The sequence below is a fragment of the Panulirus ornatus genome, chromosome 37, assembly GCF_036320965.1.
Source record: "Panulirus ornatus isolate Po-2019 chromosome 37, ASM3632096v1, whole genome shotgun sequence".
Taxonomy (NCBI): Eukaryota; Metazoa; Arthropoda; class Malacostraca; order Decapoda; family Palinuridae; genus Panulirus; species Panulirus ornatus.
The window spans coordinates 5,690,702-5,705,002 of record NC_092260.1 but is presented as its reverse complement, the minus strand read 5'-3'; the positions used below and the strand labels follow the sequence as shown (position 1 = coordinate 5,705,002).

Genomic DNA, 14,301 nt, shown 5'->3' with positions numbered 1-14,301 from the left:
TTTTCTCTTCTTTTTAGAAAACCTCTACAAATCTTCACCTCCAGCTGCTACTCTTAGCACATTAACATCCAAAAGTCTCTCTTTCACACTTTCTTTCTTTTCTTTCATACTATTCGCCATCTCTTTTACACACCTATCAATAAACATGTAATCCAATAATGCCCTTTGACCATTTCTCCTACTCACATATGTATACTTATGTATAACCCTCTTTTGAAATCAGGTATTCCCAATCATCAGTCATTTTTCAGCACACAAATCCAGAAGCTCTTCATCATTTCCAACCACAACACTGAACACCCCAAGTCCACCAATTATACCCTCAACTGCCACATTACACACCTTTGCATTGAAATTACCCATCACTAATAACTGGTCTCGTGCACCAAAGCTGCTAACACACTCACTCAGCTGCTCCCAAAACGCTTGCCATTCATGATCTTTCTTCTCATAACCAGGTGCATAAGCACCAATAATCACCCATCTCTCTCCATTCACTCTCAGTTTTACCCACATTAATCTAGAATTCACTCTCTTACACTCTGTCACACATTCTGACAACTCCTGCTTCAGGAGTGGTGCTACTCCTTTGTTAGCTCTTGTCCTTTCACCAACTCCTGACTTTACTCCCAAGATTTTCCCAAACCACTCTTCTCCTTTACCCTTGAGCTTCATTTCAATCAGATCCAGAACCTCCAGGTTTCTTTCATCAAGCACACTACTTATCTCTCCTTTCATCACATCTTGATTACATCCAAACACATTCAGACACCCCAGTCTGAGCCTTCGAGGAGGATGAGCACTCCCTGCTTGACTACTTCTTCTGTTTCCCTCTTTAGAAACTGAAATACAAGGAGGGGAGAGTTTCTAGCCGCCCGCTCCTGCCACCTTTAGCTACCTTCTATGACATGTGGGGAATAGATGGGAAGTATTCTTTCTCCCCTGTAATAAGAGTGATCTGAAACAAAAATAGCTTAATGGCATTTTTTTGTGAACATTTAACCCATTGGTATCAATGGTGTAACCCCTGTATCCCTGGGGATAAAAGAGAAAGAATGCTTCCCACACATTCCCCGCGTGTCGTAGAACGCGACTAAAGGGGACAGGAGTGGGGAGCTAGAAACCCTCCCCTCCTTGTATTTCAACTTTTTAAAGGGGAAACACAAGAAGGCGTCATGTGGGGAGTGCTCATCCTCCTCGAAGGCTCAGCATGGGGTGTTTGAACGTGTGTGGACAAAACCAAGATGAGAAAAAAAGGAGAGACAGGTAGTCTGTTTGAGATGTTTTTGCTCTGAGTGAAATGAAGGTTAAGGGTAAAGGGATAGAATGATTTGGGAATGTCTTGAGAGTAAAGTCAGGGGTTGGTGAGAGGACAAGAGCAAAGGAAGGAGTAGCACTACTCCTGAAGCAGGAGTTGTGGGAGTATGTGATAAAGTGTAAGAAAGAAAACTCTATACTGATATGGGTAAAACTGAAAGTGGATGGAGTGAGATGGGTGATTATTGGTGCCTATGCACCTGGTCATGGGAAGATAGATCATGAGAGGCAAGTGTTTTGGGAGCAGCTGAGAGAGTGTGTTAGCAGCTTTGATGCAAGAGACCGGTTTATAGTGATGGGTGAGTTGAATGCAAAGGTGAGTAATGCAGCAGTTGAGGGTATAACTGGTGTACATGAGGTGTTCAGTGGTGTAAATGGAAATGGTGAAGAGCTTGTAGATTTGTGTGCTGAAAAAGGACTGGTGACTGGGAATATCTGGTTTAAAAAGAGAGATATACATAAGTAATGTATGTAAGTAGGAGAGATGGCTAGAGAGCGTTATTGGATTACGTGTTAATTGATAGGTGCGTGAAAGAGAGACTTTTGGATGTTATGTGCTGAGAGGGGCAACTGGAGGGATGTCTGATCATCATCTTGTGGAGGCAAAGGTGAAGATTTGTAGAGGTTTTCAGAAAAGAAGAGAGAATGTTGGGGTGAAGAGAGTGGTGAGAGTAAGTGAGCTTGGAAAGGAGACTTGTGTGAGGAAGTATCAGGAGAGAATGAGAGCAGAATGAAAGAAGATGAGGGTAAATGACGTAAGGAGAGTGGGGGAGGAATGGGATGTATTAAGGGAAGCAGTGATAACTTGTGCAAAAGATACCTGTGGCATGAGAAAGGTGGGAGGTGGGCAGATTAGAAAGGGTAGTGAGTGGTGGGATGAAGAAGTAAGATTGTTAGTGAAAGAGACGAAAGAGGCAAGAGGTCAAGAGAAAGGTGCAAGAGGTGAAAAAGAGGGCAAATGAGAGTTGGGGTAAGAGAGTATTATCAGATTTCAAGGAGAATAAGAAGATGCTTTGGAAGAAAGGGGGTAAATAAAGTGCGTAAGACAAGAAAACAAAATGTGAACATTGGTGAAGGGGGCTAATATGGAGGTAATAACAAGTAGTGGTGAAGTGAGTATTTTCAAGGTTTGTTGAATATGTTTGATGATAGAGTGTCAGATATAGGGTGTTTTGGTCGAGGTAGTGTGTTAAGTGAGAGGTTCAGGGAGAATGGTTTGGTAAACAGAGAAGAGGTAGTGAGAGCTTTGCGGAAGATGAAAGCCGGCAAGGCGGCAGGTTTGGATGTTATTGCGGTGGACTTTATCAAAGAAGGGGGTGACTGTGTTGTTGACTGGTTGGTAAGGATATTCAATGTATGATCCATGGTGAAGTGCCTGAGGATTGGCAGAATGCATGCATAGTGACATTGTACAAAGGCAAAGGGGATAACGGTGAGTGTTCAAATTACGGAGGTATAAGTTTGTTGAGTATTCCTGGGAAATTATATGGGAGGGTTTTGATTGAGGGTAAAGGCATGTATGGAGCATCAGATTGGGAAATAGCAGTGTGGTTTTAGAAGTGGTAGAGGATGTGTGGATCAGGTGCTTGCTTTGAAGAATGTATGAGAGAAATTCTTAGAAAAACAGATGGATTTGTATGTAGCATTTATGGATCTGTAGAAGGCATATAATAGAGTTGATAGAGATACTTTGTGGAAGGTACTAAGAGTATATGGTGTGGGAGGTAAGTTTCTAGAAGCAGTGTAAAGTTTTTATCAAGGATTTAAGTCATGTGTACGAGTAGGATAAGAGGGAAGTGATTGGTTCTCAGTGAATGTTGGTTTGTGGCAGGGGGTGTGTGATGTCTCCATGCTTGTTTAAATTGTTTATAGATGGGGCTGTTAGGGAGGTGAATGCAAGAGTTTTAGAGATGGGCAAGTATGCAGTCTGTTGTGGATGAGAGGGCTTGGTAAGTGAGTCAGTTGTTGTTCGCTGATGATACGGTACTGGTCGATTCAGGTGAGAAACTGCAGAAGTTGGTGACTGAGTTTGGTAAAGTGTGTGAAAGAAGAAAGCTGAGAGTAAATGTGAATAAGAGCAAGGCAATTAGGTTCAGTAGGGTTGAGGTTCAAGTTAATTGGGAGGTAAGTTTGAATGAAGAAAAACTGGAGGAAGTGAAGTGTTTTAGATATCTGAGAGTGGACTTAGCAGTGGATGGTACCATGGAAGCAGAAGTGAGTCACAGAGTGGGGGAGGGGGCAAAGTTTCTGGGAGCGTTGAAGAATGTGTGGAAGGTGAGAACGTTATCTTGGAAAGCAAAAATGGGTATGTTTGAAGGAATAGTGGTTCCAACTATGTTATATGGTTGCGAGGTATAGGCTATAGATAGGGTTGTGTGGAGGAGGGTGGATATGTTTGAAATGAAATGTTTCAGGACAATATGTGGTGTGAGGTGGTTTGATCAGGTAAGTAATGAAAGGGTAAGAGAGATGTGTGAAAATAAATAGAGAGTGGTTGAGAGAGCAAAAGAGGGTGCATTGAAATGGTTTGGTCACATGGAGAGAATGAGTGAGGAAAGGTTGACAGAGAGGATATATGTATCGGAGGTGGAGAGAACGAGGAGAAGTGGGAGACCAAAGTGGAGGTGGAAGGATGGAGTGAAAAAGATTTTGAGCAATTGGGGCCTGAACATACAGGAGGGTGAAATGTGTGCAAGAAATAGAGTGAATTGGGATGATGTGGTATACCAGGGTCGACATGTGCACGCACTAGGAAAAGAACAAAGGTCACATTCGTTCACACTTGGTCTCTAGCTGTCATGTGTAATGCTAGAAACCATAGCTCCCTTTCCACATCCAGGCCCCAAAAAACTTTCCATGGTTTACCCAAGACGCTTCACATGCCCTGCTTCAATCGAATGACAGCATGCTGACCCCAGTATACCACATCGTTCTAATTCACTTTATTCCTAGCACGCCTCTCATCCTCCTATAGTTTAGGCCCCGATTGCTTAAAATCTTTTCACTCCATCCTTTCACCTCCAATTTGGTCTACCACTTCTTGTTCCCTCTGTCTCTGACACATATATCCTCTCTGTCAATCTTTCCTCACTCATTCTCTCCATGTGACCAAACCATTTCAATGCACCCTCTTTTGCTCTCTAAACCACTCTCTTTTTATTACCACACATCTCTCTTACCCTTTCATTACATTCTCGATCACACCTCCTCACACCACATATTGTCCTCAAACACTTCATTTCTAACACATTCACCCTCCTCCATACAACCCTATTTACAGCACATGGCTCACAACCATATAACATAGTTGGAACTACTATTCCTTCAAACATACATATTTTTGCTCTCCAAGATAACGTTCTCTCCTTCCACACATTCTTCAATGCTCCCAGAACCTTAGCCCCCTCCCCCACCCTGTGACTTCCGCTTCCATTCTTCCATGTGCTGCTAAGCCCACTCCCAGATATCTAAGACACTTCACTTCCTCCAATTTTTCTCCATTCAAAGTTACACCACAATTAACTTGCCACTAAATCCTACTGACCCTAATCTAATAACCTTGCTCTTACTCACTTTTACTCTCAACTTTCTCTTTTCACACACTTTTCCAAACTCAGTCACCAACTTCTGCAGTTTCTCACTCGAATCAGCCACTAGAGCCGTATAATCGGCTAACAACAACCGACTCACTTCCCAGGCCCTCTCATTCACAACAGACTGCATAATTGCCCCTCTCTCCAAAACTCTTGCATTTACCTTCCTAACCTCCCCATCCACTTACAAATTAAACAACGATGGGAATATTACTTACCTCTGCCACTGACCGACATTCACTGGGAACCAATCACTCTCCTCTCTTCCTACTTATACTCATGCCTTACATCCTTAGTAAAAACTTTTCAATGCTTCTAGCAACTTACCTCCCACACCATATACTCTTAATACCTTCCACAAAGCATCTCTATCAACCCCATCATATGTCTTCTCCAGATCCATAAATACTACATACAAAGCCAGCTGTTTTTCTCAGTATTTCTCATACAAATTCTTCAAAGCAAACACCTGATCCACACATCCTCTACCACTTCTGAAATCTCAATGCTCTTCCCCAGTCTGGAGCTTTGTACATGCTTTCACCCTCTCAATCAGTATCCTCCTATATAATTTTCCAGGAATACTCAACAAACTTATGCCTCTGTAGTTTGAACATTCACCTTTATCCCCTTTGCCTTTGTACAATGGCACTATGCATGCATTCTGCCAATCCTCAGGCACTTCACCATGGTCCATAAATACATTGAATATTGTTACCAACCAATCAACAACACAGTCATCCCCTTTAATAAATTCCATTGCAATACCATCCAAACCCGCACCCTTGCCGGATTTCATCCTCTGCAAAGCTTTCACTATCCCTTATCGCATAACCAAACCATTCTCCCTGACCCTCTCACTTTGCACACAACTCCAAGCAAAACACCCTATATCTGCCACTCTATCATCAAACACATTCGACAAACCTTCAAAATATTCACTCCAATCATCAAACACATTCGACAAACCTCAAAATATTCACTCCATCTCTTTTTCACTTCCATCACTACTTGTTACTACTTCCCTACTAGCCCACTTCACCGATGTTCACATTTGTTCTCCTGTCTTACGCACGTTATTTACTTCCTTTCAAAACATCTTTTTATTCTCCCTAAAATTTAATGATACTCTCTCACTCCCACTCTCATTTGCCTTCATTTTCAACACATGCACCTTTCTCTTGACCTCTTGCGACTTTCTTTTATACATCTCCCATTCATCTGCACTCCTTTCTTGTAAGTATTGTCCAAATGCCTCTCTTTTCTTTCACTAACAACTTTACTTCTTCATCCCACTCCTAACTACCCTTTCTAATCTGCCCACCTCCCACCCTTCTCATGCCACATGCATCTTTTGTGCAAGCCATCACTGCTTCCCTAAATATATCCCATACCTCACCCACTTCTCTCACATCATTTGCTCTCACCTTTTGCCATTCTACACTCCTTTCCTAGCTCACTTACTCTCACCACTCTCTCCTCCCCAACATTCTTCTGTTTTGAATAAGAGAAGTGCGAATTTTGAAGGATTGTTAAATGCGACGATAGAGTAGCAGATGTACGGTGTTTTGGTCAAAGTGGTATGTGAAGTGAGTCATAGAGTGGTATGGTGAAGACAGAAGAGGTGGTGGAAGTCTTGCATAAGACAAAATATGGTAAGGTGGCTGGAATGAATGGTTTTGCCGTTGAATATATTAAGAAAGGGGATGACTATGTTGTTGATTGATTGATAAGCATATCACTGTAAATACAGATCATGGTGAGGTGCCTAAGGACTGGTGGAATGCATGTATAGTGCCACTGTATAAAGGCAAATGGGATAAAGGTGAGTGTTCAAACTACAGAGGTATAAGTTTGTTGAGCATACCAGGTAAGTTGTAAGGAAGGGTACCGGTTGAGAGGGTGAAGACATGTACAGAGCATCAGATTGGGGAGGAGCAAAGTGGCTTCAGAAGTGGTAGAGGATGCGTGGATCAGGTTTTTGCTCTAAGGTATGTGTATGAGAAAGACTTAGAAAAAAAATGAAATTGTATGGGGCATTTATGGGTCTGGAGAAGCCATATGATAGGGTTGATAGAAATGCTTTGTGGAAGGTTTTAAGAATATATAGTGTGGGAGGTAAGCTCTAGAAGCAGTGAAAAGTTTTTATCAAGGATGTAAGGCATGTGTTTGAGAAGGAAGAGAGGAGAGTGAGTGGGTCCCATTGAAGGTTGGTCTACTTCATTGGTGTGTGATGTCACAATGGCTGTTTAATGTGTTTATGGATGGGATGGTTAGGGAGGTAAATGCAAGAGTTTTGGAGAGAGGGGTGAGTATGCAGTCTGGTGGGAATGAAAGGTCCTGGGAAGTGTTAGTTGTTGTACAATGATGATACAGCACTGGTAGCTGATTTGAGTGAAAAACTGCAGAAGCCAGCAAATGAGATTGGGAGAGTATGTTAAAGGAGAAAGTTGAGAGTGAATGTGAATAGAAGCAATGTTATTAGGTTTAACAGGGTTGAGAGACAAGTTAGTTGGGGTGTGAGTTTGAATGGAGAAAAACTGGTGGAAGGGAAGTGTTTCTGATATCTGGGAGTGGACAGAGAATGGAATCATGGAAGCAGAAGTGAGTCATAAGATGGAGGAAGGGGTGAAGGTTCTGGAAGCACTGAATAATATGTAGAAAGAGTGACTATTTGAGAGCAATAATGGGTATGTTTAAAGGATTAGTAGTTCCAATATCATATAGATGTGTGTCATGAGCTATAGATAAATTTTTGCAGAGGAGGGTGGATGTGATAGAAATGAAATGTCTGAGGACAATATGTGGTGTGAGGTGGTTTGATCGAGTAAGTAATGAAAGGGTAAGAGTGATGTGTAGAAATAAAAAGAGTGTGATTAGAAGAGAGTGTACTGAAATGATTTGGTTATGTGGAGGTGTGTGTGTGTGTGTGTTTTTCATGGTATGAAAGTAAACTATCCAATATTCACAGAGTACATAAAATTCAAGTTTCAAAACTTCAACCTTTTTGCATAGTTTCCTATCGCCATATCAACAATGACTGATAAGCCAAGGACTGACAATCATATAATGTAAGAGTGGAAAACAGTACTATTAATCTACAAGATGTGCAATGATTGTTTTCCCTAAACTGTCTAATGATAAAATCTCACTGCTAATGCTTATCAGCAGGTACAAACTCTCTCACTTTTCATTTTTGTGTATGGTCATGCATGCTGATTTAACGAAAGAGCATGAGTGCATATGCATTTTTCTTCAATAAAGGCATGAATTGAGCTTTACATTTTGGTGTTCCAATATCATATAAAGGGTAAAAGTAACTTGATTTGTAATCACAGAATCATTCGTAAACTGTTGTGACAATGCTGCTGACTTGTGCCATACTATGGCTCTTAATATTTCCTTAATAAAAGAGGGTAGGTTTTATGTATCCAAAAAGTTTAATGACAATTCTGCAAGCACATTACATTTATGCGTCAGGTAGTTTTCATGAAGGACCACATGAGCAATGTCTCAAGAGGTGGAAGACACAGAATTCCCTAAATAATTTCAAGTAACCATATAGCAAACCTGCATCTCACCTCGTCTTCAATCTGCTGTCTGCTTTTCTTGTTAACTGCTGGCAGGGTTAATGCACCATTATCTGAGTCTTTCACATACTTGTTATTGAGAATAAACGGAACACCAAAAATAGCTGCGGATAAAAAAGAATAAAAATATATTAGCATATCAATTTTAATGGTAAGCCATGTGAATTAACTGAACAAGTACAAAGTAACCAAAAGTTACAAATAATAAGCATTAGAAACATTTCTCTTTCCTGACATTATAATGCAGTATCAATCAACTTCTCTCTTTACATATTGAAGTTGGTAAGACTTTCCTGCAACTAAAATGTAGCATCAACCAAGTTATACCTTTATGTACTTAAGTTGGTCAAACCTTCCTGCAACTATTATGTATCACAGAGTTACACATAATTTGGTACCTGAAACAGGCCTCTTTTTTTAGGAAACTTATGGTCACCGATTCTACATGCCATCAGTTTTTCTCTATCAGCTCTGGTTATTGAGATATGATATACCCCTAATTGCTCTGTATAAAACCAATTGGACAAAAGGACTGATGACTACAAATCCTTAATTGTTGCCTTTTTGATAAAAAAGAAAGGCTTCATACAAGTAGACTTTGTTTATTTATGATTAAATTACACCCATAGGATCAGATAATGGTGAAACAAGCATAGAAAGTTATATATCACTGATACAATGTTCATTTACTCAGACATCTCATGTTTCAAGGACTTCTTGCAGTGAGCTGCCCCAGGACAATCACATTGAATGGTCCAGCAGTAGTCTGCCATCACATGGGTATCCCAGTGTCCTAGGTATCTTTCTTCCATGGTTCTTTAATCTTGGTAGAATCGTTCACCCTGTTCCTCACTTAGTTCACCAAGGTAGTCTGGGAAACGCTCCAAGTGGCTGTGGAGGTAATGCACTTTGATGCTCATTTTACATCCAAGTTGAGGGTAAGAAGAGACCATGTTCTCCACTAGTTCATAGTAGTTATCTGCTTTATGGTTCCCAAGAAAATTCTTTACATCCAGAGTGAAAGAAGACCATGCATCTGCCTCAACATTGTTCACTGAATCTTGGAAATGTGGGTCTTTCATGAGTTTCCTGATTTGCGGCCTGTCAAAAATATCTGCCTTCAGCTTCTCCATGCTCAGCGCTGGAAAGTTTCTGCATGTGTAGTCAAAGCAGTCCCCTTCTTTGTTCAAAGCTTTCACAAACTGTTTCATTAAACCTAGTTTGATGTGCAGTGGTTGTAAAATGATCTTATCTCTGTCAACCAAGGGTTCTGCGATTACATTCTTTTCTCCAACCACAATGTTTTCTCTCAGAGGCCACTGTTTTCTCACCCAGTGCTCATCCTTAGCTCTACTATCTTCAGATTAGCCATTGGTGATCGTGGTATGATATCTTCTGAAAGACCAGGGCAATTGTTTCCTGCTGTTCAGTCATCTTAGTTGAGTGGCCAATTGGGATTGATCCATATTTGTTGCCATTGTGTTGAAGCACACATTTTAAGCTTAGCTTAGGACTACTTATGCTCATGAGAGGTACATTTATTGATAAGTGCATTATCTCAAAAACTATAGCTGCTAGAAGGTAATGAAGGTCATATTCTATTCAATGGTGTGATTATACCTAGAATCAGGTCTAAAATCTGAGGCACCAAAATTTTTTAAATATGTTCCCTGAGAATTATCATAAGCTGGTCAGATTTGTCTGCAACTATAATCTTGTCAATAAACTTCTCTATTCATGAACCTACAGTGCCTGCGAAAACAATGTTCCCCCCCCCTTTATTTTCAAAGGCAATATACACCTAAGATTCATGATGACATTCTCAGGGTGAAATCACGGTATATACTTGTGTTTCTAACTTGAGCTTTGTTTCACTCAGAGCCAAAACATCCAGGTTCCTTTCCTCAAACATACTACCTATCTCGCCTTTTTGCTCATCTTGGTTACATCCACACACTTTTAGACACCCCAATCTGAGCCTTCGAGGAGGATGAGCACTCCCCGCGTGACTCTATCTTCTGTTTCCCCGTTTAGAAAGACAAAATACATGGAGGGGAGGGTTTCTAGCCCCCCCGCTCCCGTCCCCTTTAGTTGCCTTCTACGACACGTGAGGAATGCTTGGGAAGTATTCTTTCTCCCCTATCCCCCATATCATTATATATCATTATCATACTTAGCTGCTGTCTCCCGTGTTAGCAAGGTAGCGCAAGGAAACAGATGAAAGAATGGCCCAACCCACCCACATACACATGTATATACATAAACACACACATGCACATATACATACACAGACATATACACATGTACATATTCATACTTGCTGCCTTCATCAATTCTCGCTGCCACCCCACCACACGTGAAATGGCATCCCCCTCCCTCCATACATGTGCGAGGTAGCACTAGGAATGCAACAAAGGCCACATTCGTTCACACTCAGTCTCTAGCTGTCATGTGTAATGCATCGAAACCACAGCTCCCTTTCCACATCCAGGCCCCACAAAACTTTCCATGGTTTACTCCAGACACTTCACATGCCCCAGTTCAATCCACTGAATGAACGTTGACCCCAGAATACCACATCATTCCAATTCACTCTATTCCTTGCACGCTTTTCACCCTCCTGCATGTTCAGGCCCTGATTGCTCAAAATCTTTTTCACTCCATCCTTCCAACTCCGATTTGGTCTCCCACTTCCCCTCGTTCCCTCCACCTCTGACAGATATATCTTCTTTGTCAAGTCATTCTCTCCATGTGACCAAACCATTTCAAACCATTCCTATCAACTTACATCTCTCTTACCCTTTCATTACTTACTCGATCAAACCACCTCACACCACATATTGTCCCCAAACATTTCATTTCCAACACATCCACACTCCTCTACACAAACCTCTCTATAGCCCATGCCTCACAACCTTATAACGTTGGTGGAACCTATATTCCTTCAAACATATCCATTTTCGCTCCCCGAAAACACATTCTCGCCTTCCACACATTCTTCAATACTCCCAGAACCTTTGCCCCATCCACCATCCTGTGACTCACTTCCATGGTTCCATCTGCTGCCAAATCCACTCCCAAATATCTAAAACACTTCACTTCCTCTAGTTTTTTCCCATTCAAACTTACCTCCCAATTAACTTGTCCATCAACCCTACGGAACCTAATTACCTTGCTCTTATTCACATTTACTCTCAGCTTTCTTCTTTCACATACTTTACCAAACTCACCAACTTCTGCAGTTTCTCACCCGAATCAGCCACCAGCACTGTATCATCAGCAAACAACAACTGACTCACTTCCCAAGCCCTCTCATCCACAACAGACTGCATACTTGCCCCTTTCTCCAAAACTCTTGCTTTCACCTCCCTAACAACCCCATCCATAAACAAATTAAACATCCATGGAGACATCATGCACCCCTGCTGCAAACCAAAATTCACTGGGAACCAATCACTTTCCTCTCTTCCTACTCATACGCATGCTTTACATCTTTGAGAAAAACTTTTTGCTGCTTCTAGGAACTTACCTCCCACACCAAATACTCTTAATACCTGCAACAGGGCATCTCTATCAACTCTAGATCTATGTATGTGTATGAATATGTACATGAATGGGTATTTATGTATAAACAGTATATGTGTATATGACTGGATGGATCATTCTTTGTGAGAAGATGGAGTATTATGAAGATCTGCTGAATGTGTTTGATGTTAGAGTAGCAGATATAGTCAGTTTTGTTCGGAAGGTGTGTGTGTGTGTGTGTGTGTGTGTGTGTGTGTGTGTGTGTGTGTGTGTGTGTGTGTGTACAGTGAGAAAGTTAGGGAGAATGGTTTGGTAAAGAGTGATGAGGTAGGGAAAGCTTTGCAGAAGATGAAATCCGGCAAGGCATGGCTTTGAATGGCATTCGAATAGAACTTACTAGGAAAGGGGGTGACTGTGTTGTTGACTGGTTGGTAAGGATATTCAATGTATGTATGGATCATGGTGAAGTGCCTGAGGATTGGCAGCATGCATGCATAGTGCCATTGTACAAAGGAAAAGGATATAAAGATGACTGTTCAAACTACGAAGGCATAAGTTTGTTGAGTATTCCTAGGAAATTATATGGGAAGGTATTGATTGAAAGGGTAAAGACATGTACAGAGCATGAGACAGGAGAAGAGCAATGTGGTTTTAGAAGTGGTAGAGGATGTGTGGATCACATGTTTGCTTTGAAGAATGTGTATGAGAAATACTTAGAAAAACAGATGGATTTGTATGTAGCATTTATGGATCTGGAGAAAGTATATGATAGAGAGGCTTTGTGGAAGGTCTTAAGAGTATATGGTGTGGGAGGTAAGTTGCTAGAAGCAGTGAAAAGTTTTTATCGAAGAATGTAATGCAAGTGTGCAAGTTGGAGGAGAGGAAAGTGATTGGTATGGTGGTTGGTCTGCAGCAGGAGAGTGTGATGTCCTCATGGATGTTTAATTGGTTTATGAGTGGGGTGGTTAAGGAGTTAAATGCAAGAGTTTTGGAGAGAGGGGCAAGTATGCAGTCTGTTGGGGATGAGAGAGCCTAAAAACGAGTTATTTGTTGTTTGCCAATGATACAGCACTAGTGGCCGATTCATATGAGAAACTGCAGAAGTTGGTGGCTGAGCTTGCAAAAGTGTCTGAAAGGAGAAAGTTGAGAGGAAATGTGAATAAGAGCAAGGTTATTAGGGTCAGTAGGCTTGAGGGATGAGTTAACTGGGATGTGTCTGAAGGTATTTTATCCATGGGATAGGGGAGAAAGAATACTTCCCATGCATTCCTCAAATGTCGTAAAAAGTGACTAAAGTGGACGGGAGCAAGGGCTAGAAACCCTCCCCGCCTTGTATTTTAACTTTCCAAAAGGGGAAACAGAAGAAGGAGTCATGCGGGAGTGCTCATCCTCCTCAAAGGCTCAGATTGGGGTGTCTAAATGAGTGTGGATGTAAACAAAATGAGAAAAAAGGAGAGATAGGTAGTATGTTTGAGGAAAGGAACCTGGATGATTTGGCTCTGAATGAAACGAAGCTCAAGGGTAAAGGGGAAGAGTGGTTTGGGAATGTTTTGGGAGTAAAGTCAGGGGTTGGTGAGAGGACAAGAGCAAGGGAAGGAGTAGCACTACTCCTGAAACAGGAGTGGTGGGAGTATGTGATAGAGTGTAAGAAAGTAAACTCTAGATTGATATGGGTAAAACTGAAAGTGGATGGAGAGAGATGGGTGATTATTGGTGCATATGCACCTGGGTATGAGAAGAAAGATCATGAGAGGCAAGTGTTTTGGGAGCAGCTGAGTGAGTGTGTTAGTAGTTTTGATGCATGAGACCGGTTTATAGTGATAGGTGATTTGAATGCAAAGATGAGTAATGTGGCAGTTGAGGGAATAATTAGTGTACATGGGGTGTTCAATGTTGTAAATGGAAATGGTGAAGAGCTTGTAGATGTGTTCTGAAAAAGGACTAGTGATTGGGAATACCTGGTTTAAAAAGAGATATATATAGGTATATGTTTGTAAGTAGGAGAGATGGCCAGAGAGCATTATTGGATTATGTGTTAACTAATAGGCGCACGAAAGAGACACTTTTGGATGTTAATGTGCTGAGAGGTGCAACTGGGGATTTTATAAAAGAAGAGAGAATGTTGGGGTGAAGAGAGTGGTGAGAGTAAGGAAGTTTGGGAAGGAGACTTGTGTGAGGAAGTACCAGGAGAGACTGAATGCAGAATGGAAAAAGGTGAGAGCAAAGTACGTAAGGGGAGTGGAGGAAGAATGGGATGCATTTAGGGAAGCAGTGAT

At 41.4% G+C, this 14,301-nt stretch overlaps 1 protein-coding gene across 1 annotated transcript in view; it reads right to left on the bottom strand.

Moving 5' to 3' along the window:
* The window catches only part of Mvb12 (multivesicular body subunit 12-like Mvb12), a 189,840-nt gene that overhangs the window by 36,653 nt on the left and 138,886 nt on the right, over positions 1–14,301 (bottom strand). Inside the window, exon 6 of the mRNA XM_071683745.1 lies at positions 8,492–8,604. Coding sequence (XP_071539846.1) covers positions 8,492–8,604 — 113 coding nt within the window. The remainder of the gene's footprint in view (positions 1–8,491; positions 8,605–14,301) is intronic.